Source organism: Scyliorhinus canicula, chromosome 16 (assembly GCF_902713615.1).
Source record: "Scyliorhinus canicula chromosome 16, sScyCan1.1, whole genome shotgun sequence".
NCBI lineage: Eukaryota > Metazoa > Chordata > Chondrichthyes > Carcharhiniformes > Scyliorhinidae > Scyliorhinus > Scyliorhinus canicula.
Window position 1 is genome coordinate 9,609,377 of NC_052161.1, and position 22,951 is coordinate 9,632,327.

Here is a 22,951-nt window from a genome sequence, read left to right on the forward strand (position 1 = left end):
GAATTGAGGAACACCAAGATGGTGGAGGAGCTTTTAAGGTGCCCCGAATTTACGGCGTCAGAAAAGAATAATTGTACACTGCTGACCTCTAACATGGGAACTAAAGAATGTCGTGAGGCAATTCTGAAGCATTCCAGCCAATTTTTGTTTAGTTTCCAAAGAAGTCGCCTGCAGCAGGCAGCATTTGCTGAACAATCCTGAGTGCGCTGATAGCTTCACTAACAACCAATTTAAGAAAATTAGTTGCGCTCGCAACTTGTCTCATTTTTGTTAGAAGTGACGTACAGACAGTCCTCGACTTTATGACATTTGAGCTACGACGAATGGCACATAACCATTTATAAATTGACCTTGCAACACTAGCTTTATAACTTTGCTCCTCTGGAAAAACCGGACTCGCAAAGTTTCGACTTACGATGTGGTTTTCCAGAACCAATTATGGCGCAAGTAAAAGGAGTGCCTGCATATTCCTATGCAAGGAGCCTTTCTCTGCAAACAAAAGGGATATGTTCAAGCCTTGCGATTTTTTTTTATTACCCAGTTTCTCCTTGCGTTTTTTTTTATTCCCCAGTTTCTCCTGGCTTTCTCCCTGGCAAACGTCTGGGCCAATCCAGAGATGATGTGTCGACCAATCAGCATCCTTTTTTCCTGTAGTATAAATTGTTGAGACCATTTGAAATTTGACATTCTTGCATTTGTCCTGTTGAATTCATGATGAAAAGCTTTGATAAAATGTCTCCCTTTGGGCTGGTTTAGCACACTGGGCTAAATTGCTGGCTTTTAAAGCAGACCCAGGCAGGCCAGCAGTGTGGGTTCAATTCCCGTACCAGCCTCCCCAAACAGGCGCCGGAATGTGGCGACTAGGGGCTTTTCACAGTAACTTCATTGAAGCCTACTCGTGACAAGAAGCGATTTTAGGGGCTGTTTAGCACCAGGCTAAATTGCTGGCTTTGAAAGCAGACCAAGCAAGCCAGCAGCACGGTTCGATTCCCGTAACAGCCTCCCCGAACAGGCGCCGGAATGTGGCGACTAGGGGCTTTTCACAGTAACTTCATTTGAAGCCTACTCGTGACAATAAGTGATTTTTTTTTTTTTTTTTTTAATCGTACTGCAACTTGCGTTCTGCGCCCAATCCTGTACAATCAAGAGTTCCTTGAGGCCGAGGATAGCTGTAGATCTCTGATTGCTGTCGTGAACAGGGGAGTAGCTTTGTACTGGAGGGAGAGAGTTCTGACTTCAATAAGCAGGTTTTATGCCATCCAGCCTCAAGGATAGTTACTATAACCACTTAGCCAGTTTGCCACCATATTTTCCAGCCCAGTTTCATCTGTCCTAAACAGCAACTTATGAATGGCACCTTTAGCGTCGTAAAACATTCCAAGGAGGGTCACAGAAAAGTAGAGACACTCAAGATATTAGCTGACCTCAAAAGCTTGAGCAGAGAAAAGTTTTAAGCTTCTTGAAGCGGGAGAGAGCTTTAGGAGAGGGAATTACAAAGTTAAGGCACAGCCGGCATTGACTGGGCAAAGGAAATCCGAATAGTTCGAGGGCTGGGCTATAGAACCGAGTTTGCAGTTAGTTGCATGCAGTGCTGTAGGAGGTTGCAAATAATTTGAGCAGAGTAGTGCTGTTGGCAAGGGGGCTTCAGGATTTTGAGCCAGTGACTGTGAAGGAACATAGTTCCAAGTCAGGGTGGTGTGTGGCTTGGGGATTTCCCATCTGTTTGCTGCCCCTGCCTTTCTAGGTGGTAGAACGGCAGCATGGTAGCACAGTGGGTAGCACTATGGCTTCACGGGTTCGATTCCCGGCTTGGGTCACCGGCTGTGCAGAGTCTGTACGTTCTCCCCGTGTCTGCGTGGGTTTCCTCCGGGTGCTCCAGCTTCCTCCCACAAGTCCCGAAAGACGTGCTGTTAGGTGAAATGGACATTCTGAATTCTCCCTCTGTGTACCCGAACAGGCGCCGGAATGTGGCGACTAGGGGATTTTCACAGTAACTTCATTGCAGTGTTAATGTAAGCCTACTTGTGACAATAATAAAGATTATTATTAGAAGTTGCGGGTTTGGAAGCTGCTCTCGAAGGAGCCTTAACAAGTTGCTGAAGGGAGTGAATGATTAAGGTAGCGGATGGGACGCAAATCCAGTTAGCGGATTAAAGTGCTGTAGGAGGTTGCAAATAATTTGAGCAGAGGATGAGAATTTAAAATTTTTGAGGTATTGCTGGACCGGAAGACGATGATTGTAATTGAAACATATTTCATTGGTTGTGACCCATTCAATTATTTTTTTTTCTTCCTCGTAAATTTAGAGAAGCCAGTAATTTTTTTCCAATTAAGGGGCAATTTAGCGTGGCTACCCTGCACATCTTTGGGTTGTGGGGGTGAGACCCATGCAGACACGGGGAGAATGTGCAAACTCCACACGGAGTGATCCGGGGCCGGGAACGAACCCAGGTCCTCGGTGCCGTGAGGCAGCAGTGCCAACCACTATGCCGCCCCATGATCCATTCAATCCTGAGGAGTCACTGGATGGTGATGAGCAGCAGAGGTTTCAGGCTGGTTGCACTGGCTTTATTTTTCTTCCTAGTCTGTGATCACTGACTTTACTTATCGCATCCCCCTTCTGCTACTGTTTGTATTGGGTAACTCTGGGAGCTTCCAGTGTTGTGCGATTCTATACCACAGCTGGCACTTAAGTCACCAGGGCGCACTTGGCAACAGTGTTGGCGCAGAGGCTGAATTCTATTGCGTAAGAAAGGCCAAATACTCGAGGGACAACATTGAAGTACTTGCAATAATATAACATCTTGCAAGACCTCTGAACATCCCACAGCACTTCACAGTCAATTAAGTATACATATTTTTTTTAAATGTGGTCACCAATATAATAGTGTAGGGTAACGGGATCAATTTGTGCTTTGTACACTGCAAGGTCCAAAACGGCAATGAAATCATTATTTATAGTGCTTGAGGAACAAACGTTCTGATTTTCTTTAAGCTGTGCTGTGGGATCTTGACATCCGCTGAGGGTGGATGGTCACTGCCTTGGTTAAATATCTCGGTCAAAGGATGGCCTTTTTTGGCAGTGGCAGTATTCCCGCAGTACAGCCCAGGAATTCCAGCCCATCTCGTGTATTTAATTCTCTGCATGGGGTCCAAAACTAGATCCTGCCGACTTCAGCAAGTACCAGCTGAGCCACGACTAAGGCCTGTGCGTTTCATGCCAACTTCCCTTGAGCATTTTTCATCCTTTAGTCGGGAGCAAGTAAAAGGTTTCCAAGACTAAAAGTTCCTGCAGTCCTCAATATTTTTTTATATCCGATTACACTCGATGCTTTTAATCCAGCTGTAACTGTCTCCTGGAAGATTGAGTCACAGTAGCGCTGCCAAGGTAACCTGCAAAGCCCTGTAGTGCTCTTAAGGGCAAGGAGCACAGCAAGCTCTTTCCTGTTCTTGGATCAGTCGAACATGTTTTGCTTTCTGTATTCGTCGCAAAGGACCCTATTGTCACAGGATTTGCTGCCAGGGAAGATCTCCTGTAAGAGCCAGCAAAGAGCTAATCTGATGGACGCTACCCTTGGAGTACTGCCAGGGTGTGGCCACGTTGCTTTAACCCTGCCTGGATTTGAAATGCAAATCGGTGTTCTGTGTGGCCAGGGATTGAGAAGTAGGTGATTCTGGTCATCAATGGTTGTGATTCTGGTCATCGCTGGTTGTGATTCTGGTCATCGATGGTTGTCTCAATCGCTATGTTAGAGCTGATATTGTAATCTGTTTTATTTGAAAAAAATAATAAACAAAAGTCTTGTTTTGATCTCTATTCACTTTAATATTTTTTTTCTCCCCGTCCCCCCAGCCCAATGTTAGTGGGATGGAACCTGCGTTCGGAGACGCTTTTCGAAGCTGCTGCCTCTACTCATCCTTGGACCAGACCGTCGCCAGCCCAGACAGTAGTCCAGACTCTGGCTTTCTGTATGAACAGGTGTGGGGAGGGTGGCAAAGTAGCTGTAAATCCTTTTTTTTAGGTTGAAGTTGGCGATTGACATTGATTAGGGTTATATGCCCTGCTGCCCCAGTTAGCCAGCGCATTGCCACCTGATTAACTCCTGCCTGACTGCAAATATACAGTACAAATAACCTGTGCCTGAAATCTCCCAGCATAGGCCGACGTTATTTGGCTCTTGGTGTCTGTGTTAGGTCTTCAGTAGAACCACCCTATTAATCCCACTCCCCCCACCCCATTCTTTCCCCGTAGCCGTGCAAATTTCTCCTTTTTCATGTAAATGTATAATTCCCTTTTTTTTCCTTCAAGTTACGATTGAATCTGCTGCTTCCACCCTGTCACAGTAAGAAGTCTTACATCACCAGGTTAAAGTCCAACAGGTTTGTTTCAAACATGAGCTTTCGGAGCACTGCTCCTTCCTCAGGTGAACCTGACCTCGAGACCAGTAACTTCCTTTTGGGAAAAAAAAGAAAAGAAATCCCAAATCCCGGCTATTTACTGAAAGAGTGAATCTTCTGTAGTGTAAAGTAATAATAATAATAATGGCTTATTGTCACAAGTAGGCTTCAATGAAGTTAGTGTGAAAAGCCCCTATATCATTTTTACTGTACACTAGTCGAAGCAGCGAGTCCCCTATACTCTCCAACCTGGAATCAACACGAGGGTCTTCCGAAACCCCAAAAATTCCCACCCCTGGACCCATCACCACCCTTGTTTTTAGCACCCAGGACATGATGCCCGCAAATCCCTCCCAGTACCCCCTAAGCTTAGGACATGCCCAAAACATGTGAACGTGGTTCGCTGGTCCTCCCGCGCACCTAGCGCATTTGTCCTCTATGCCAAAGAATTTGCTCATCCGAGCTACCGTCATGTGGGCCCGGTGAAGGACCTTAAATTGAATCAGCCCGAGCCTGGCACATGTCGCGGTCGAATTTACCCTACTCAGGGCCTCTGCCCACAGACCTGCACAACTTTAACTCCTTCTCGCCAGGTGATCCTGATCCTTCAGAAAAATATTGCCTGGTTAAAGTTGCTCATTTTCTTAGCATTTGCTTGGAATTTGCACAAGAGGATGGCATAAAGAAAACAAAAATTTGCACAGCGGGTTGTATTTTTTTTTGCGATCTGGAGTGTGTGGCCTGAAAGGGCGGTGAAGCAGATTCAAAAGCAACTTTCAAAAGGGAACTTTATAAATACCTGAAGAGAAAACAAGAGCATTTATTGTCAGAGTTGGGGAGGAGTTGGAACTAATTGGAAATTGTTTTCACAGCGATAGCAGAGACGCGAAGGGCCAAAAGGCCTTGTCCTTTATTATGTTTCTATATTTTCTCTTGTCCATCTGTGATTTGGACTTGCTGCGGGCGGGACTGACAATTCCCAAACAAAATCGATGAATTCTCGGCCGCCTCTCCGAATTTTCCGGCCCGCCCGGGTCAATGGTAGGAATCCCAGCCACCGGATTTGAAATTTCCTTCCAAGTAGATAAAAGACTCGTCTAGGTTAGTACCATCCCGCTCTGACCTTGGTGATTATTAAAAGGAACGCTACAAGGAAACCACTTATCATTTTACTTAGAAATTGAAAAACTGGAAATTCATAACTTATTTCACGTTGGGCAGTTTTCCCTGTGCTATCACGCAGGGTATGGGTCAATGCCTGTGACTCCACAAGGTGGGTCACCCCGCTTAAACGTTACCTGCGTTTGTGCTTCGGAACACCTTTTTCGGTTTTTTATAGAACTTATTCCCCCCCCCCCCCCCCCCCCCGTCTCGAACGTCAGGTCAAAGCCCCAACTGCGCTCAAGCAGACAAATTTGTAAATTCCCACAATTCTCTCTCGGTCAAGCTGGAGCTCGGCTAGAATGACCCTTCTCCCCGGCCAAACGTGGAGATGGCAAGCCTCTGCCCGGTGACATTGAGCATAACTGTTGCGTTCGGGGTAGGAGGGGTGGGGAATGGTTTGAGAGGTAAGACGATGGGCACAATATTAATTGTGCCACCTTCTTTTTGTCAATTCTAGGAACGTCGACTAGCCCACACACATAGCTCCAGAAATGACCAGCTAAGTCTGAATTTGTACAGGAGCCCAGTGAAGGAGAACATCGAGCTATTGAGTGATCTGGTGGACGACGAACCATCTGACAGCAACAGATGTGAGCGGTGGGATATATCGGCTTTGGAAGACTTTACCAAGTACACCAAAACTGATATTTGGAGTGATAAGGAGTTGGACTTGTTGGGTTTGGACGAGCATCCAAGTCCTTATCAAAACGAAGCCGAGATATCTCAAACGCCAACACTAGCCGAGCTGAATGCTGACGACTCGCAGCTTGTTGTCGACTCCTGGTGTCTCCTTCGGCCTGTGAAGGAGGCCTCCCCCTTCTCCACCAAGCCTGACGGTGTCTCCAGAGCCACAGAGACCCCTAAAAAAGGCAACTGCATGGATCCTTTAATAGATCCTGACTTCCAGTCAGAGAGTACTGCTTTCCTTCAGAAAGGCGGGGACTGCCAAAGTGATCCGAAAAACAGTAAGCCCTCCATCACTGCAGTGGGTCCCAGAAATACTGAGGTCCCGTTGAAACATGTAAACCACAACCTCAGCGACCAAAATAGCAATTCCAGAGCCCACGTAGGCTCTATGTCTGACCCAGAAGAAGGAGCAGTTCATAACAGGACAGGATCGAGTCCTTGGAAGCATCACAAGCGATCTGCAGCCACCGAGCTGGGGGACACTGGTGGGGAGAAAGGCGACTTCAAGAAGGGAGATGGTCAGGTCTGCACCCAGCTAACCGCATTCCCCATCGAAAGCCCGGAAGCTGGAGTTGAACTCAAGAACCATGAGCACAACTACTCTCTGTTCAGCGCTGACAGTCTGGGATTGCAGTCGAGTGAAGAGAGACTGGAGCCAGAGAATGGCTCTGACAGTGAGCAGGATGACAGTGAAAACGAAGACGATGAGGAAGAAGATGACGATGATGATAAGGACTACTTCAGTGATTATCTTTCTGAAGCAGGTAAGCCTGGGCGTGCATTTTATTCTCTTTTAACGACGTGCTTTAAAATTGCGCCTTTAACACAGTAAAGCATCCCAAGCTGCTTTTCGGGAGAGTAATCAGACAAAAAATTGGCCCCAAGCAAGATGTTAAAATTGTTTACTAAAGCTTGGCTAAAGAGGAAAATGCTAAGGGATGTGTTAGGCGAGAGAGGTTTAGGGAGGACATTCCTGAACTTGGACTTCTTTGAATGCTTGGCTGAGTGATTTTTAAAAAAATACCATTTCTTGATTGGAGTTTTGTGTGGTGATTCCTGTAGAGATGAATATAGAACGATACAGCGCAGTACAGGCCCTTCGGCCCTTGATGTTGCACCGACATGGAAAAAATCTAAAGGCCATCTAACCTACACTATGCCCTTATCATCCATATGCTTATCCAATAAATTTTTAAATGCCCTCAATGTTGGCGTGTTCACTACTGTTGCAGGTAGGGCATTCCACGGCCTCACCACTCTTTGCGTAAAAAACCCACCTCTGACCTCTGTCCTATATCTATTACCCCTCAATTTAAGGCTATGTCCCCTCGTGCTAGCCACCTCCATCCGCGGGAGAAGGCTCTCGCTGTCCACCCTATCTAACCCTCTGATCATTTTGTATGCCTCTATTAAGTCACCTCTTAACCTTCTTCTCTCTAACGAAAACAACCTCAAGTCCATCAGCCTTTCCTCATAAGATTTTCCCTCCATACCAGGCAACATCCTGGTAAATCTCCTCTGCACCCGTTCCAAAGCTTCCACGTCCTTCCTATAATGAGGCGACCAGAACTGTACGCAATTAACACAATATAAACCTTTGTCAAGCAGCACACTAGGAAACTGTCACAACAAGCACAGTCCAATGGTCTAAACTGTTTGCAAAGAGGCTATGATTGTTGCCCCTGATCGCTATCCACTGGTCTCTTCTCGAGTGTTCTTTTCATTCATGAAATGTGGATGTCACTGGTGTAAACCAGCATTCATTGTCCATCCCTTATTGCCCTTGAGAAGGTGGTGATGAGCCACCTTCCTCCGTCCTTGTGTTGTGGGTACACCCCACAACAGTAGTGCTGTTGGCAAGGGGGCTTCAGGATTTTGAGCCAGTGACTGTGAAGGAACATAGTTCCAAGTCAGGGTGGTGTGTGGCTTGGGGAGTTCCCATCTGTTTGCTGCCCCTGCCTTTCTAGGTGGTAGAACGGCAGCATGGTAGCACAGTGGGTAGCACTATGGCTTCACGGGTTCGATTCCCGGCTTGGGTCACCGGCTGTGCAGAGTCTGTACGTTCTCCCCGTGTCTGCGTGGGTTTCCTCCGGGTGCTCCAGCTTCCTCCCACAAGTCCCGAAAGACGTGCTGTTAGGTGAAATGGACATTCTGAATTCTCCCTCTGTGTACCCGAACAGGTGCCGGAATGTGGCGACTAGGGGATTTTCACAGTAACTTAATTGCAGTGTTAATGTAAGCCTACTTGTGAGAATAATAAAAATTATTATTATTAGAAGTTGCGGGTTTGGAAGCTGCTCTCGAAGGAGCCTTAACAAGTTGCTGAAGGGAGTGAATGATTAAGGTAGCGGATGGGACGCAAATCCAGTTAGCGGATTATGTACATATGCAGATGATCGGGCGAAAACATATTCCAGTTTGGCTGGGGCTCCTCTTAAAGTTCATTCACTTTTGATGCTGTGGAGGGGGATAACCTCTCCAGGAAAAGCAGCAACAGCCAAATTAGTTGCACCATGGTTGGTTTTTGCTATAAAAGGGGAGGAGTAAAGAGTGTGGGAATGGAATAGTTACCGTGGATTCAATTGTAAGGGGAATAGATGGATGTTGGCTGCAAACGAGACTCCAGGATGGTGTTACCGTCCTGTTGCAGGACATTCTGGAGGGGGAGGGTGAACAACCAGTGGTTGTGGTACACATCGGTACAAACGTTGGGCGAAATTCTCCGACCCCACGCAGGGTCGGAGAATAGGCAGGAAGCGGCGTTATTTCCGCTCCCGCAGGTTTTTGAATTTTCCCGCCGGTCATTTGCGTTGTGCAAATCCCGCCGGCAGCCTGTGAAAACAGCTGGCGCCGGCGGGATTTCATTTTTTTTAAACTTGCCTCAAATCTCCGGCCCGGATGGGCCGAAGTCCCGCCGCTGGGAGGCCTTCTCCCGCCGCCGAGGTTTACACCACCTCTGAAACGGCGGACTCAGCGGCGCGAGCGGGCCCCCGGGGTCCTGGGGGGGCGGGGGGCGATCGGACCCGGGGGGGATGCCCCCACGGAGGCCTGGCCCGCGATCGGGGCCCCCCGCTCACTCTGCGGGGCAGTGCCGTGGGGGCACTCTTTCTCCTTCCGCGCCGCCACGGCCTCCGCCATGGCGGACGCGGAGGAGAACCCCGCATCGCGCATGCGCCGGCAGTGACGTCAGCGGCCAGCTGCCGCTGACGTCACTGCCGGCGCATGCGCCGACCGCCGAAGGCCTTTCGGCCAGCCCCGCTTCCGACTGCGCCGGGTGTTTGCGCCAGTCTTCTGGTGCAAACTGCTCCGGCGCGGGGCTGGCCCCCAAAGGTGGGGAGAATTCCCCACCTTTGGGGAGGCGCAACCCCTGAGTGGTTGGCGCCACTCCCCTACGCCGGCACCCTCCGTCACGCCGGGTAGGGGAGAATCCCGCCCGTTATATGTAAAAAAAAAGGATGAGGTCCTAAAAGCAGAATATAGGGAGTTAGGAAGAAACTTGAGAAGACTGACCTCAAAGGTAGTGATCTCTGTCACGTGCTAGTCAGAGTAGAAATGACAGGATATTTCAGATAGGTACGTTGCTGAAGACGTAATGTGAGGGGGAGGGTTTCACATTCCTGTGGCATTGGGATCGGTTCTGGGGGAGGTGGGACCCATACAAACTGGGCGGGTTACACCTGAACAGGACCGGGACTGATGTCCTAGGAGGAGTATTTGCTCGAGTGGCTGGAGAAGGTTTAAACTAAAAGGGCAGGGGGTTGGGAACCTATGCATACTTTGTGCCTTTACATGCGGAACGTTCTCAATAAAGCAGATGAAATAATCGTTCAAGTAGATGTAAACAGGTATGATATCATTGGGATTATGGAGATATCGCTGCAATTCAGTATTTAGGACAGACAAAAACGGAAAAGACGGTGGAGTTTCATTGCTGGTTAATTATGAAATTAACGCAATAGTAAGGAAGGATATTAGCCCTGACATTGTGAAATCTGTATGGGTAGGGCTGGGAACATCAAGAGCCAAAAACCATTTGTGGACATTGTAGTTAGACCACCAAACTGTAATGGTGATGTTGGGAGTGGCATTAAACAGGAAATTAGATGCATGCGATAAAGGAACATGAGTAATTATGGATGATTTTAATCTGCATATAGATTGCACAAATCAAATTAGCCACAATACTACAAAGGAAGAATTCCTGGAGTCTATACGGGATGGTTATCTGGACCAATATTTTGAGGAACCAAGTAGAAAACAGGCCATCCTAGATTTTTTACTGTGCAATGAGAACAGAACCATTGGCAACCTAGTTGTGGAAGAGGGGATGAGTGACCATAATATGATAACATTTTTCATTAAGATAGAATTCAAGGTAGAATTTTTTCATCAAGGAGGAGGGTGGCGTAGTCAATTCTGAGACTAGGGTCCTGAATCTTAATAAAGGGAAGTACGATGATATGAGGGGTGAGTTGACTCTGATCGATTGGGAAACATTACTTAAAGGGATGACAGGTGATAGGCAATTTGGAAACATTCAAGGAGCACATGGGGGAAGCGGCAACAATTATTCCTGCCTGGCACAAAAGTAAAACGGGAAAGGTGGCCAATCCATGGCTGACAAAGGAAATCAGAGATAGTATTCGATCCAAGAAAGAAGCATACAAATTGGCCAAGAAAAACAACTGGTCGGAGGATTGGCAGCACTTTCAGAATTCAGCAAAGAAGGATCATAGGATTAATTAAGAAGGGGAAGATAGAGTACGAGAGTAAGTTGCAGGGAACATACAAACTGACTGTAAAATGTTTCTATAGGTACATGAAGAGAAAAAGATTGAAGACAAATGTAGGTCCCTTACAGGCAGAAATAAGGGAATTATAATGGGGATAAAGAAATGGTTGAGCAACTAAATACATACTTTGGTTCTGTCTTCAAAAAAGATACCAGAAAAGTTGGCGATCACAGGGTTTAGTAAGAGGGAGGAACTGAAGGTGATCAATATCCGTAGAGAAATGGTGTTGGGGAAATTGATGGGATTGAACGCTGATAAATTCCCAGGACCTGATAATCCACATCCCAGAGGACTTAAGGAAGTGGCTCTGGAAATAGTGGATGGATTGGTGGTCAACTTCCAGGATTCTACAGACTCTTCAGAACAGTTCCTGCAGATTGGAGAGTAGCTAATGTAACTCCACTATTTAAAAAAGGAGGTAGAGAGAAAACTGGAAATTATAGACCAATAAGCCTGATATGGGTAGTCGGAAAAATTCTAGAATCCGTTACCAAAGACTTCAGAGCATTTGGAAAACAGTGGCAGTATCCGACAGAGTCAGCATGAATTTATGAAGGGAAATCATGCTTGACAAACCTACTCAAATTCTTCGAGGATGTAACTAGTAGAGCTGATGAGGGGGGTTAGTGGATGTGGTTTACTTGGACTTTCAGAAGGCTTTTGACAAAAGTCCCACATAAGGGTTTAGCGTGTAAATTATAGCGCATGGGATTAGGGATAGTGTATTGAGAAGGACAGAAAACTGGTTGGCAGACAGAAAACAAAGAGTAGGAGTAAACTGGTCTTTTTCCAAATGGTAGACAGTGACTAGCGCGGTAACGCAGTGATCGGTGCTGGGGCCCCAGCTATTCACAATATAGATCAATGATTTAGATGAGGGAACTAAATAATATCTCCAAATTTGCAGATGACGCAAAGTTGGGTGGGACGGTGAGCTGTGAGGAGGAGGCAGAGATCCTTCAGTGTGATTTGGACAGGTTGAGTGAGTGGGCAAATGAATGGCAGATGTAGTATAATTTGGATTAATGAGAGATCACCCACTTGGGTAGCAAAAATGTGACGGCAGAATATTATCTGGAATGGGCAGAAATTAGGAGAGGGGAATGTGCAATGAGACTTGGTCCTCGTACACCAGTCGCTGAAGGTAAGCATGCAGGTGCAGCAGGCGGTAAAGAAGGCAAATGGTGTCTACACCTCCCGCTGCCTTGGAAAAGTGGGCAGCATAACCAAAGACCCCTCCCACCCAGCTTACTCACTCTTCCATTGGACTGGAGGTGCAAAAGTCTGAGAATGCCGCAAACAGATTCAAAAATAGCTTCCTCCCTGCTGTAACCAGACTCCTAACAACCTTCTTATGGTCTGACCTGATTTATACTACACTCCTGTATGCTCCACCCAATTTCGGTGTCTACATTGTATACCTTGTGTTGCCCTATTATGTATTTTATTTTATTTTTATGTATTAAATGATCTGTTTCAGCTGCACCCAGAAAAATACTTTGCGCTGTGCCTCGGTACGCATGACAATAAACAAATCCAAATCCATAGAGGGAGGATTCAAGTACAGGAGCAGGAATGTTTGCTGCAATTATACAGGGCCTTGGTGAGGCCACACCTGGGATATTGGGTGCAGTTTGGAAGGATATTCTTGCTCTAGAAGGAGTGCAGCGATGGTTTACCAGACTGATTCCTGAGATGGCAGGACATGCGTATGAGGAGAGACTGAATTGGTTAGGATTGGATTCGCTAGAGTTCAGAAGAAACCTATAAAATTGTAACAGGGCTGGGCCTGGTAGGTGCAAGAAGGATGCTCCCGTTGGTGGGTGTGTCCAGAACCAGGGGTCACAGTCCGAGCATACACGGTAGACCATTTAGGACAGATAAGAGAAGAGATTTCTTCACCCAGAGATTGGGGAGCCTGTGGAACCAGTTACCACAGGCAGTAGTTGAGGCAAATATTGTATGTTTTGAAGAAGCAGTTAGATATAGCACTTGGGGCAAGGATATGATGGGAAGGTAGGATTAGACAATTGGATAATCAGCCATGATCCCAATGAATGGCAGAGCAAGCTGAGCTGGCTGAATGGTCTCCTCCTGCTCCTGTTTCTATGCTTTTACCAGTATGAAATCTGAGAGAGGCCAGTGAAGTCATGTGGAACAGTGCTTCCATGAGGGATGTCATTTCTAATGAGATAAGGGGAGAAAATTGACATCAGGGAGACAGAATAGAAGGTGAAAATGCTTGATGGTAATAACTTTCTTTTCACTTTTGGTAAATTTATTTTTTTTAATTTTCTTATAAATTTGGAGTACCCGATTCTTTTTTTCTTACCAATTATGGGCCAAGGGGCAATTTGACACGGCCAGTTCATCTACCCTTCACATCTTTTTGGGTTGTGAGGGTGCAAAGTGTAAACTCCACACGGACAGTGACCTGGGGCCGGGATCGAACCCAGTCCTCGGTGCCATGAGGCAGCAGTGCTAACCACTGAGCCACCGTGCTACCCTCTTTGGTAAATAACTTAGATATAATCTCTTGCACATGTGAGGTATGTTTGGGAGGAAAAAGATCCTTTAGACCAATGGCACTGAATTCAGCGGAGGCTACAGAAGCTCCACAGTCGGAGCCAACGGTGTGGGTGTGACTATATTTTGGTTTGCGGCAGAACCTGGGGAGGCATGTTGCCAGGGTCTGCATCCAATTTATGATGGTGATCTATCGTCAAGCTGAGGGTCAGCAAGTCAGCAGCCGCATCACTGAACTGAATCAACAATATTAATACTGTGGCTACCACAGTATATTAATTCTGTGGCAAAAATAATCTATACCTATTTCTAATACAACAGTACAACCATAGATCGTTAAGCAAACCTCTGTTTGCTGCCAATTGTATAATGGAGCAACCAGGATAGTCCAAATGGGACCTGGCCCATGATCGGGGCCCACCGATTGGCGGGCTGGCCTCTCGCTCCCCAGGCCTACTTTCTTCCGCACCGGCCCCTGATCTCCCGCGCCGTGTTGCATGGGGGCCAGCGCGTTGAGCGAGGCCACCACGCATGCGCGTGTTGGCGCCGGCGCCACTGCGCATGCCCAGGATGGGAGGCTGGAGCGGCGTGAACCGCTCTAGTGCCGTGCTGGCCCCCTGTAGGGGCCAGAATTGGTACTCCCAGCGGCCAGTTCACGCCGTCGTGAAAGGCGACGGTGTTTCCGACGGTGTGGACACTCTGCCGCCGAATGGGAGACTCCCGCCCAGAGTTTTAAAGTGAAAAGAAATGTTGGGTATGAAAGTCTGATCCATTTATATGGAAAAGCACTATGGCTTTATGGGCAGTGAATAAACCTCCATAGAATACATCCTTTAATCTATTTTGGGATTTTAATCAATGCTGACTAATTAGAACAAATGTCCTCTTCCAGACCATTATTGCTTATCTGGCCTGTTACATTTGAGTGCCTATGACCTCCAATTATACCAGAACTGTTCTACTGCCTCTGAATAAATGTACTCTGTACTATAAATTCCCAGGTTTGATCCTCGGGCACTACTGGACTTTCGTCCGTGTCTCGTCCTTGCTGGACCTTGTCCAACGCTTGGACTAACCCCAAGACCCCTCTTGACATCTTCCATTCTTCACAAATCCCAACGCATCCAATCTTCATTCTTCACAAATCCCAATGTGTCCAATCTTCACTGTTCAATTCGTCTTGTTTCTCTTATCACTCCTTTCCGTGCCAAACTTCAATTCCTCCCTATCGTCAACACATCTCAAAAGTCTCCTTATGGCATTCTTTCAATGCCCTGCCCCTCACTGCCTCTGAAACCTCCTTTGTTCCAACTCGCCATTATGTTGCATTCTTTCATTCCCATTCCTATTTCTATTGGTCGTCATTTCACCTTGCACTGTGAAACCCTCTCCTTAACTCCCTTTGCCCTGGTTCCCTCGCGCGCTCTCCCGCACATTCTCTCTCTCTCTCTCTCTCTCTCTGGAGAGTTTTGTCTCTTTGCGCACGCTCTGTCTCTCATTCTTTAATTTCAAAAAGCCTCCTCAAAACCTACAAATTGGACGTTATCTTCTGTCAGCCTTTGGCACCCAATTAATATTTTTTCTGATTTGTGCTTTGGAACATTTCATTATGCTAAAATTGTTGATGGGTTAGTTGACCTTGGATCAGGGAGCTGGGCCTTTTTCCCCTCCTGAGTGCTGGGTTGCTCTGTACTGAATGTGGCAGGGTTGAAATGTCCACTGTCGCTGGCTGAGCTGTTGATATTTTCTGACTGTATTGAATGATTGTGAATACTGGAGTGCGATGCTGGAGAGACCCCAGGCATGTACTTAATTTCCAACAGGCATTTGACAAAGTTCCACATCAAAATGTAAGCGTGTTGGAGGTAATTTATTCGCATGGGTAGAGAACTTGCTAGCTAACTGGAGACAGAGTCAACCTAAATGGGTCATTTATGGGTGGGCAAAGTGGCACACACACATTGGGAGAGGCGTGTACACTCCGCGCACACACTGGGAGAAGCGTGTAAACTCCACGCACACGCTGGGAGAAGCGTGTAAACTCCACGCACACGCTGGGAGAAGCATGTACACTCCGCGCACACTCTGGGAGAAGCGTGTACACTCCGCGCACACTCTGGGAGAGGCGTGTAAACTCCGCACACACTCTGGGAGAGGCGTGTACACTCCGCACACACTCTGGGAGAGGCGTGTACACTCCGCGCACACGTTGGGAGAAGCATGTAAACTCCACGCGCACTCTGGGAGAAGCGTGTACACTCCGCACACACTCTGGGAGAAGCGTGTAAACTCCGCGCGCACACACTGGGAGAAGCGTGTAAACACCACGCGCACACTGGGAGAAACGTTTACACTCCGCGCACACTCTGGGAGAAGCGTGTACACTCTGGGAGAAGCGTGTACACTCCGCGCGCACTCTGGGAGAAGCGTGTACACTCCGCGCGCACTCTGGGAGAAGCGTGTACACTCCGCGCGCACTCTGGGAGAAGCGTGTTTACCCGCGCACACTGGGAGAGGAGTGTAAACTCCGCGCACACACTGGGAGAGGCGTGTACACTCCGCGCACACACTGGGAGAGGCGTGTAAACTCCACGCGCACGCTGGGAGAGGCGTGTAAACTCCACGCACACACTGGGAGAGACGTGTAAACCCCCGCGCACACTCTGGGAGAGGCGTGTACACTCCGCGCGCACACTGGGAGAGGCGTGTAAACTCCACGCACACTGGGAGAGGTGTGTAAACGCCACGCGCACTGGGAGAGGCGTGTAAACCCCGCGCACACTGGGAGAGGCGTGTGAACTCCCGCGCGCACACTGGGAGAGGCGTGTGAACTCCCGCGCACACTGGGAGAGGCGTGTAAACTCCACGCACACTGGGAGAGGCGTGTAAACTCCCGCGCACACTGGGAGAGGCGTGTACACTCCGCGCACACTGGGAGAGGCGTGTACACTCCGCGCACACACTGGGAGAGGCGTGTAAACTCCGCGCACACTGGGAGAGGCGTGTAAACTCCGCGCACACTGGGAGAGCAGTGTAAACTCCGCGCGCACACTGGGAGAGGCGTGTAAACTCCGCGCACACTGGGAGAGGCGTGTAAACTCCACGCACACTGGGAGAGGCGTGTAAACTCCCGCACACACTGGGAGAGGCGTGTAAACTCCGCGCACACTGGGAGAGGCGTGTAAACTCCGCGCACACTGGGAGAGGCGTGTAAACTCCCGCACACACTGGGAGAGGCGTGTAAACTCCGCGCACACTGGGAGAGGCGTGTAAACTCCGCGCACACTGGGAGAGGCGTGTAAACTCCGCGCACACTGGGAGAGGCGTGTAAACTCCGCGCACACTGGGAGAGGCGTGTAAACTCCCGCGCACACTGGGAGAGGCGTGTACACTCCCGCGCACACTGGGAGAGGCGTGTAAACTCCCGCGCACACTGGGAGAGGCGTGTAAACTCCCGCGCACACTGGGAGAGGCGTGTAAACTCCGCGCACACACTGGGAGAAGCGTGTAAACTCCGCGCGCACACTGGGAGAGACGTGTAAACTCCCGCGCACACTCTGGGAGAGGCGTGTAAACTCCGCGCACACACTGGGAGAGGCGTGTAAACTCCGCGCACACACTGGGAGAGGCGTGTAAACTCCGCGCACACTGGGAGAGGCGTGTACACTCCGTGCACACTGGGAGAGGCGTGTACACTCCGTGCACACTGGGAGAGGCGTGTAAACTCCGTGCACACTGGGAGAGGCGTGTACACTCCGTGCACACTGGGAGAGGCGTGTACACTCCGTGCACACTGGGAGAGGCGTGTACACTCCGTGCACACTGGGAGAGGCGTGTACACTCCGTGCACACTGGGAGAGGCGTGTACACTCCGTGCACACTGGGAGAAGCGTGTACACTCCACGCACCCTCTGGGAGAAGCGTGTACACTCCGCGCACACACTGGGAGAGGCGTGTAAACTCCGCGCACACGCTGGGAGAAGCGTGTAAACTCCGCGCACACTCTGGGAGAAGCGTGTACACTCCACGCATACTCTGGGAGAAGCGTGTACACTCCACGCACAGACAGTCACCCAAGGTCGAAATTGAACCTGGGTCCCTGGCTCTGAGGCAGCAGAGCTAACTACTGTGCCACCCTGCTGCCCATGTGCAGAAATTTCCAGAAAAGGCCACTAATGTGAAATGCATTGAAGGGGATTAAAAATTATAAATATGTTAACAATATTGCTTTTTTTTTCTTCCTTAGCAAGGTACTGTAAAAATAGGGTATAAACAGTTAGTGGTTTTGTGGGGAGGGAGCTGCAGGGGAAAGAGTTGATAATATAATCAGACATGAATGTTGGATGGAGCGGTGTTGATGAGCTTTCTTGGGTTCTCGGTTCATCTTGCCAAACTGAACATCTGTCTTATCTCTCAATGTGGTGGTGATTTCTGGATCTGCTGATCAGTTTGCCCAGGTCCATGCTTTCCTTTAGGGAGGTTATTTTAAGCGTTTGTGCGATCTTTCACAGGGAACGAACATGAAACATCTGCAGATGTTGCCTCCGAGATGGGCGGCAGGAGACTGAAGCGCCGCTATTTCTGGGAGTATAGCGACAGCCACGTCACGCCCAGCAAACAAGAGCGGACCCTGCAGCCCTCCGAGTGGGACTGCTACACCTTACCCAGCAATGTGTATCAGAAGGAGAATGGCGTTGGACAAGGTGAGAATTAAACCTATACCCTCGCCTCTCTACCAACAGAAGGGAGAGGGGGGGGGGGGAGGAAAAGAGACGGGAAAGGAGGGTGGTGGGAAGGGCCCAATGGGACACTGCCTGAACTATCTAGGGAGGTAGAAAAACAAAAGAACCTTCAACTGTGATGTGCCAGATGACAGGAGTCCCCCAGTGGGGGTGAGGTGCGACACAGTGTCAGGCACGAGTGAGCACTGCACCCCACTGCAGAGAGCCTCATGTGCACCCTGTGCTCCCGACACTGGGTGACTGACGGCCTTCGGACAGTCGCCCTCCGGGCCCGAATCCTCCACCACACTGAGTACAGCGGGCGGCACGGGACCACCAACCAACCCAGGGGCTGCCTTGATCCCACCACCGGGATCAACAGGCCGGATCTCCTCGGCTCCTCCCTAGTCCTGGACCAGGGGGAGGAGGTGGTGCAGATGCTTGCTTCGCCCCCGCCGCCTGGTCACCAGGAAGGCCCTAAAAATAACTCCGGAAACAGGTCCGGGATGGTGGAAGAGGTGCCCGAAGACAGAATGAGCTCTCATTAAGCAATGGGGTAATTGGCAACCTGCCTAAAGTAGTTAAAAGGCAGCTGTGAGATCCTATCGAGAAATTCAAGATTCTAGTGGTTTAGGCAAATTAGCATAATTATCAACTCCACAAGAATTGGCGCGGATTCAAGGTCATAAGAGGTGGACAATATTAGCACATGGAATAGTCGACATTTCAAATGGGCTGTCTGAGGCATTGGACGTGGAAATTCAAGAGGAAATTGGCTTTGTATTTTCGGAAATCTGATTCAGGTGTAAGAGGAAGAGACTGATTTAGTACATGATTTATTTTTAACTGTTGCGACCAGCCATGGGAGTGGTAGTGATCTGTTCAGTCCTGAACGTTATGATAACTTTTTAAAAAAACAAAACAACTGCCTATCTCTGTTGAACATGAAACTATAATTGTACAAGTTGTCCAAAGTCCAAAGATGTGCGGGTTAGGTGGATTGGCCATGCTAAATTGCCCGTAGTGTAAGGTTAATGGGGGGGATTGTTGGGTTATGGGTATACGGGTTACATGGGTTTAAGTAGGGTGATCATTGTTCGGCACAACATCGAGGGCCGAAGGGCCTGTTCTGTGCTGTACTGTTCTATGTTAATCTTGGCAGGTTTTGTTGTACCTGGATTATACATCCTGCACATGCATAAGGACAGATTTATTTTGAGAGAAGTCACCACACCTTGAATTCACTCCTGGCTTTAAGTAGTATTCCCGACTTCAGAGGAGGTCAAGGCCATAAATAAGGCTCTTGTAGGAATAGGGGAGTTGTACCAAGAGATGAGGATGAGAGGTCAGAAGAGGCAAACTTCACGAAGGACGATAGACGGTGGCAATTGCTGAGGGAGGCCTGAACCAAATTGTTCCATTTTGGGGTCCTCCGCATTTCCTCGTTCTTTGCCTTCTTCCCTTTTTCTTTCTTCATCTCCCAGGAGCAAGAGAAGCTGTTTATTTTTAATTAATCTAGCCTTTCTTCAGACGAAGATTTTTAAAAAAAGGTCACGGGTTCAACTGCCGGCCTGCATCGAGTGATCTGAATTCACTCCGTGTGGCGATATGATCTCCGTGTGGCGATATGATCTCCGTGTGGCGATATGATCTCCATGTGGCGATATGATCTCCGTGTGGCGATATGATCTCCGTGTGGCGAGATGATCTCCGTGTGGCGAGATGATCTCCGTGTGGCGAGATGATCTCCGTGTGGCGATATGATATCCTTGCCAGCAACCCGGGTGTGGGTGTCGAGTTAGGCAAAATGACTCCCATGATCGTTGCCCTCGAGGTCAAGAGTCGTATTCAAATAGTAGCCATCTCGTTAAGTTTCAGGACTGCAAATTTGCAAAAGGAATAATGCCAAGGAGTTAACGCCTTCAGGGAGGAGAGGAGAGGAGAAGAGACAGGGATTTCTGCAGCTTAACTTTAGCATGGCCATCCCATTGCTGAATGGTCACTTTGAAACATATCACCCAATCTGCTTTACCCTTGCTATTTGGCCGTGTTATCAGGATCAAAAAGTGAACTTTTAAAATTCCGCCCTGCAGCCCAGCGGCCTGAAAGGTGCCCGAGGCAAGAATATTTTTGTGGCGGATTGTGTAGGATTATTGTTGAGAGTTCCACTTTTCCTATGCCGTCCTTTTTATTCCTTGTGACCAGGACGCAGAATGGCGAAGAAATCCCGTAGAACGGATGTCGACGACTTGACGCCGAACCCGCGAAAGTTGCTCCACATCGGGGACGAACTGAAAAAACTCAACAAGGTAATTGATGACCTGACTCCAGTGAACGAACTGCCAGTGAACGCCAGACCACGGTCCAGAAAGGAGAAAAATAAACTGGCTTCTAGGTAAATAAAATCAGCAAGCAATTAGCTTGAGTGGCATCAAGTAGATTGAATCGTTTTTTTTTTAGGCGCACACTTCGCCCTCAAGAGTGGCGTGCAATGTTTTTTAAAATACCGCGGACGTTCTTGACTCTCCAAATGGACCTGCTTGACATATCCACTGGGAATGGAAAGGGAGATGGGAAAACGCTGTTTTTTGAGACGCACTCTCGCGTCCCGCAGTACATGGGTGATTACGGGCGGGATTCTCCAGTCCCCCCCCCCCCCCCCCCCCCAGCCGCGTGTTGCTCGGCCGCGCGTCGTTCGCTGGCGGCGAGCTTCTCCATTCCCGCCGCTTGTCATGGGGATTTCCCATTAGAACCACCCCACCTCACCCTGCCGGGAAACCCGCCAGCAGGAAAAGAGAATCCTAACGACTGCATCTCAAAAATCTAAGCTGTTGGCTTTCGAGCGCCCTGGGATGCCCTGAAGTTGTGAAAAGCACTCTGGAGTTGCAAGCCTTCATTTGCCTCTCCCTAGGCAGATAGGAAGAGTAGGGGAGATATCCCAGGTGTCCTGTCCAATATTTATCCCTCAATGCAAGGCCTCAGAAACAGACTATCTGGTCATTATCCTATTAACTGTTTATGGCAATTTGCTGGGTGCAAATTAGTTGCCATATTTCCTAATTTATAACAGTGACTACACTTCAGAAAGTATCCCCTTGGATTGTGAGGTGCTTTGAGATGTCTGGCACTCATTAAAAGTACCATATAAATGCAGGCCTTGGGTTCACTTTGGCCTCTCTCTTCCTTTTTATATATTTTAAAAAGCTCTTGCTGCCCGTTTATATATAAACTTGCTAGTTTACCCTCATAGTTTATCTTGCCCCCCTTTTCATTTCTCCTTTTTGGTCATCTTTTGTTGTTTTTAAAAAACTTTCCCAATCCTCTGGATTACCACTAATCTTTGTCACGTGATCTTTTTTCTTTCCGTTTAATACTATCCTTCGTTTCCTTGGTTCACCATGGTTAATTTATCCCTTTCCTAGAATCCTCCTTCCTCACTGGGATATATCTTTGTTGTGAGTCATGAACTATTTTCAGAAACGTCTGCTCTTGAATCTCTAGAAATTATATGCTCTTGTATCCACACCTTGAACACTTGCTGTATGCATCTATTTTAACTGCAAATATTTATACAATGTACAACTTCACTTGCAGAGTAAATTGCTCTGTTAGAAATCTTTTGTAAGTTGCGTTTAATTACGATTTGAAGTATTTATGACTGACCCCAAATGTGGCCATTCTCTAAGCTCAGAATTGGAAACGTGGCATTGTATCATGTTGCTTTCCCCTGTTACCCATTGTTTTCTCTTTGCGTGCGTGTGTCTGCGTGTGTAGGGCCTGCAGACTAAAGAAGAAAGCACAACACGAGGCCAACAAAATTAAGCTGTGGGGTCTGAACACTGAGCATGGTGAGTTTATCCAACTCTGTAGTGCCAACCAGAGCTTGTGGAGAAGCAGAGGAGTCACTTTGGGGTGGGGGGGGGGGGGGGGTTTGCTTTCATCAGCAGCTTTTCCATTCACAGCAAACACATTTTACCTTTCGTGAAGGCATTTATTCTATTTAATTTGCTGAGACCTTCCTTTTCAAGGATTGGCTGTCTCAATTTCCCCTGTAGCACTCCAAAAACAATTAGAGGGTTGCTAGTCAGGCATTCTGAGAATGTGACAATATAGAAATGCTCTTTCTCCCTTTCCTTAATTGCCCAGGCTTCCAATCCAATCGAAATAACCTTGGCCTCTTGTTTCTTTTAGCACAGCACGATGAAATAAATATTTTTAAAAAGGTATCTTTTGGAACAGAATCATAAAAAGCTCGAGAAAATAGATCGGCTATTTGGTGGCTTCTCAGTTTATGAGGGGTGACATCTGTTGGCAGCTTATAACTCCGTGTTGTAACCCACCTCCTTTATCAACCTCCCCGTTATTTCCGATTACCTTTAATTTTGTGCTCTCCAACTAATTGACTCGTGAAAGCAGATCTCAGTATGTCTCTTGGTAATTCTGAAGCTCCAAGTCCTTTCCATTGCAGTGACCCCCCTGGACGCGGCCGTGACCCCCCTGGACGCGGCCGTGACCCCCCTGGACGCGGCCGTGACCCCCTGAACGCGGCCGTGACCTCATGAACGCGGCAAAAAGTACCAATTAATTTCTGAAACGCTTTTTTAAAAAGTTAACGTCCTCTCAATAGTGAGGTCCCCAGAGCTTATTGCAATAATCGTAACT

The 22,951-nt window shown here is 48.2% G+C and overlaps 1 protein-coding gene across 5 annotated transcripts in view; it reads left to right on the forward strand.

Moving 5' to 3' along the window:
• The window catches only part of LOC119979737 (CREB3 regulatory factor-like), a 131,225-nt gene that overhangs the window by 79,218 nt on the left and 29,056 nt on the right, over positions 1-22,951 (forward strand). For 3 of the 5 annotated variants that reach the window (XM_038822326.1, XM_038822324.1, XM_038822327.1), the window contains 5 exons: positions 3,854-3,979; positions 6,020-7,013; positions 18,080-18,271; positions 20,495-20,684; positions 22,064-22,137. In XM_038822326.1, coding sequence (XP_038678254.1) covers positions 3,854-3,979; positions 6,020-7,013; positions 18,080-18,271; positions 20,495-20,684; positions 22,064-22,137 — 1,576 coding nt within the window. The remainder of the gene's footprint in view (positions 1-3,853; positions 3,980-6,019; positions 7,014-18,079; positions 18,272-20,494; positions 20,685-22,063; positions 22,138-22,951) is intronic. The other 2 variants (XM_038822329.1, XM_038822328.1) reach the window with 2 other exon arrangements.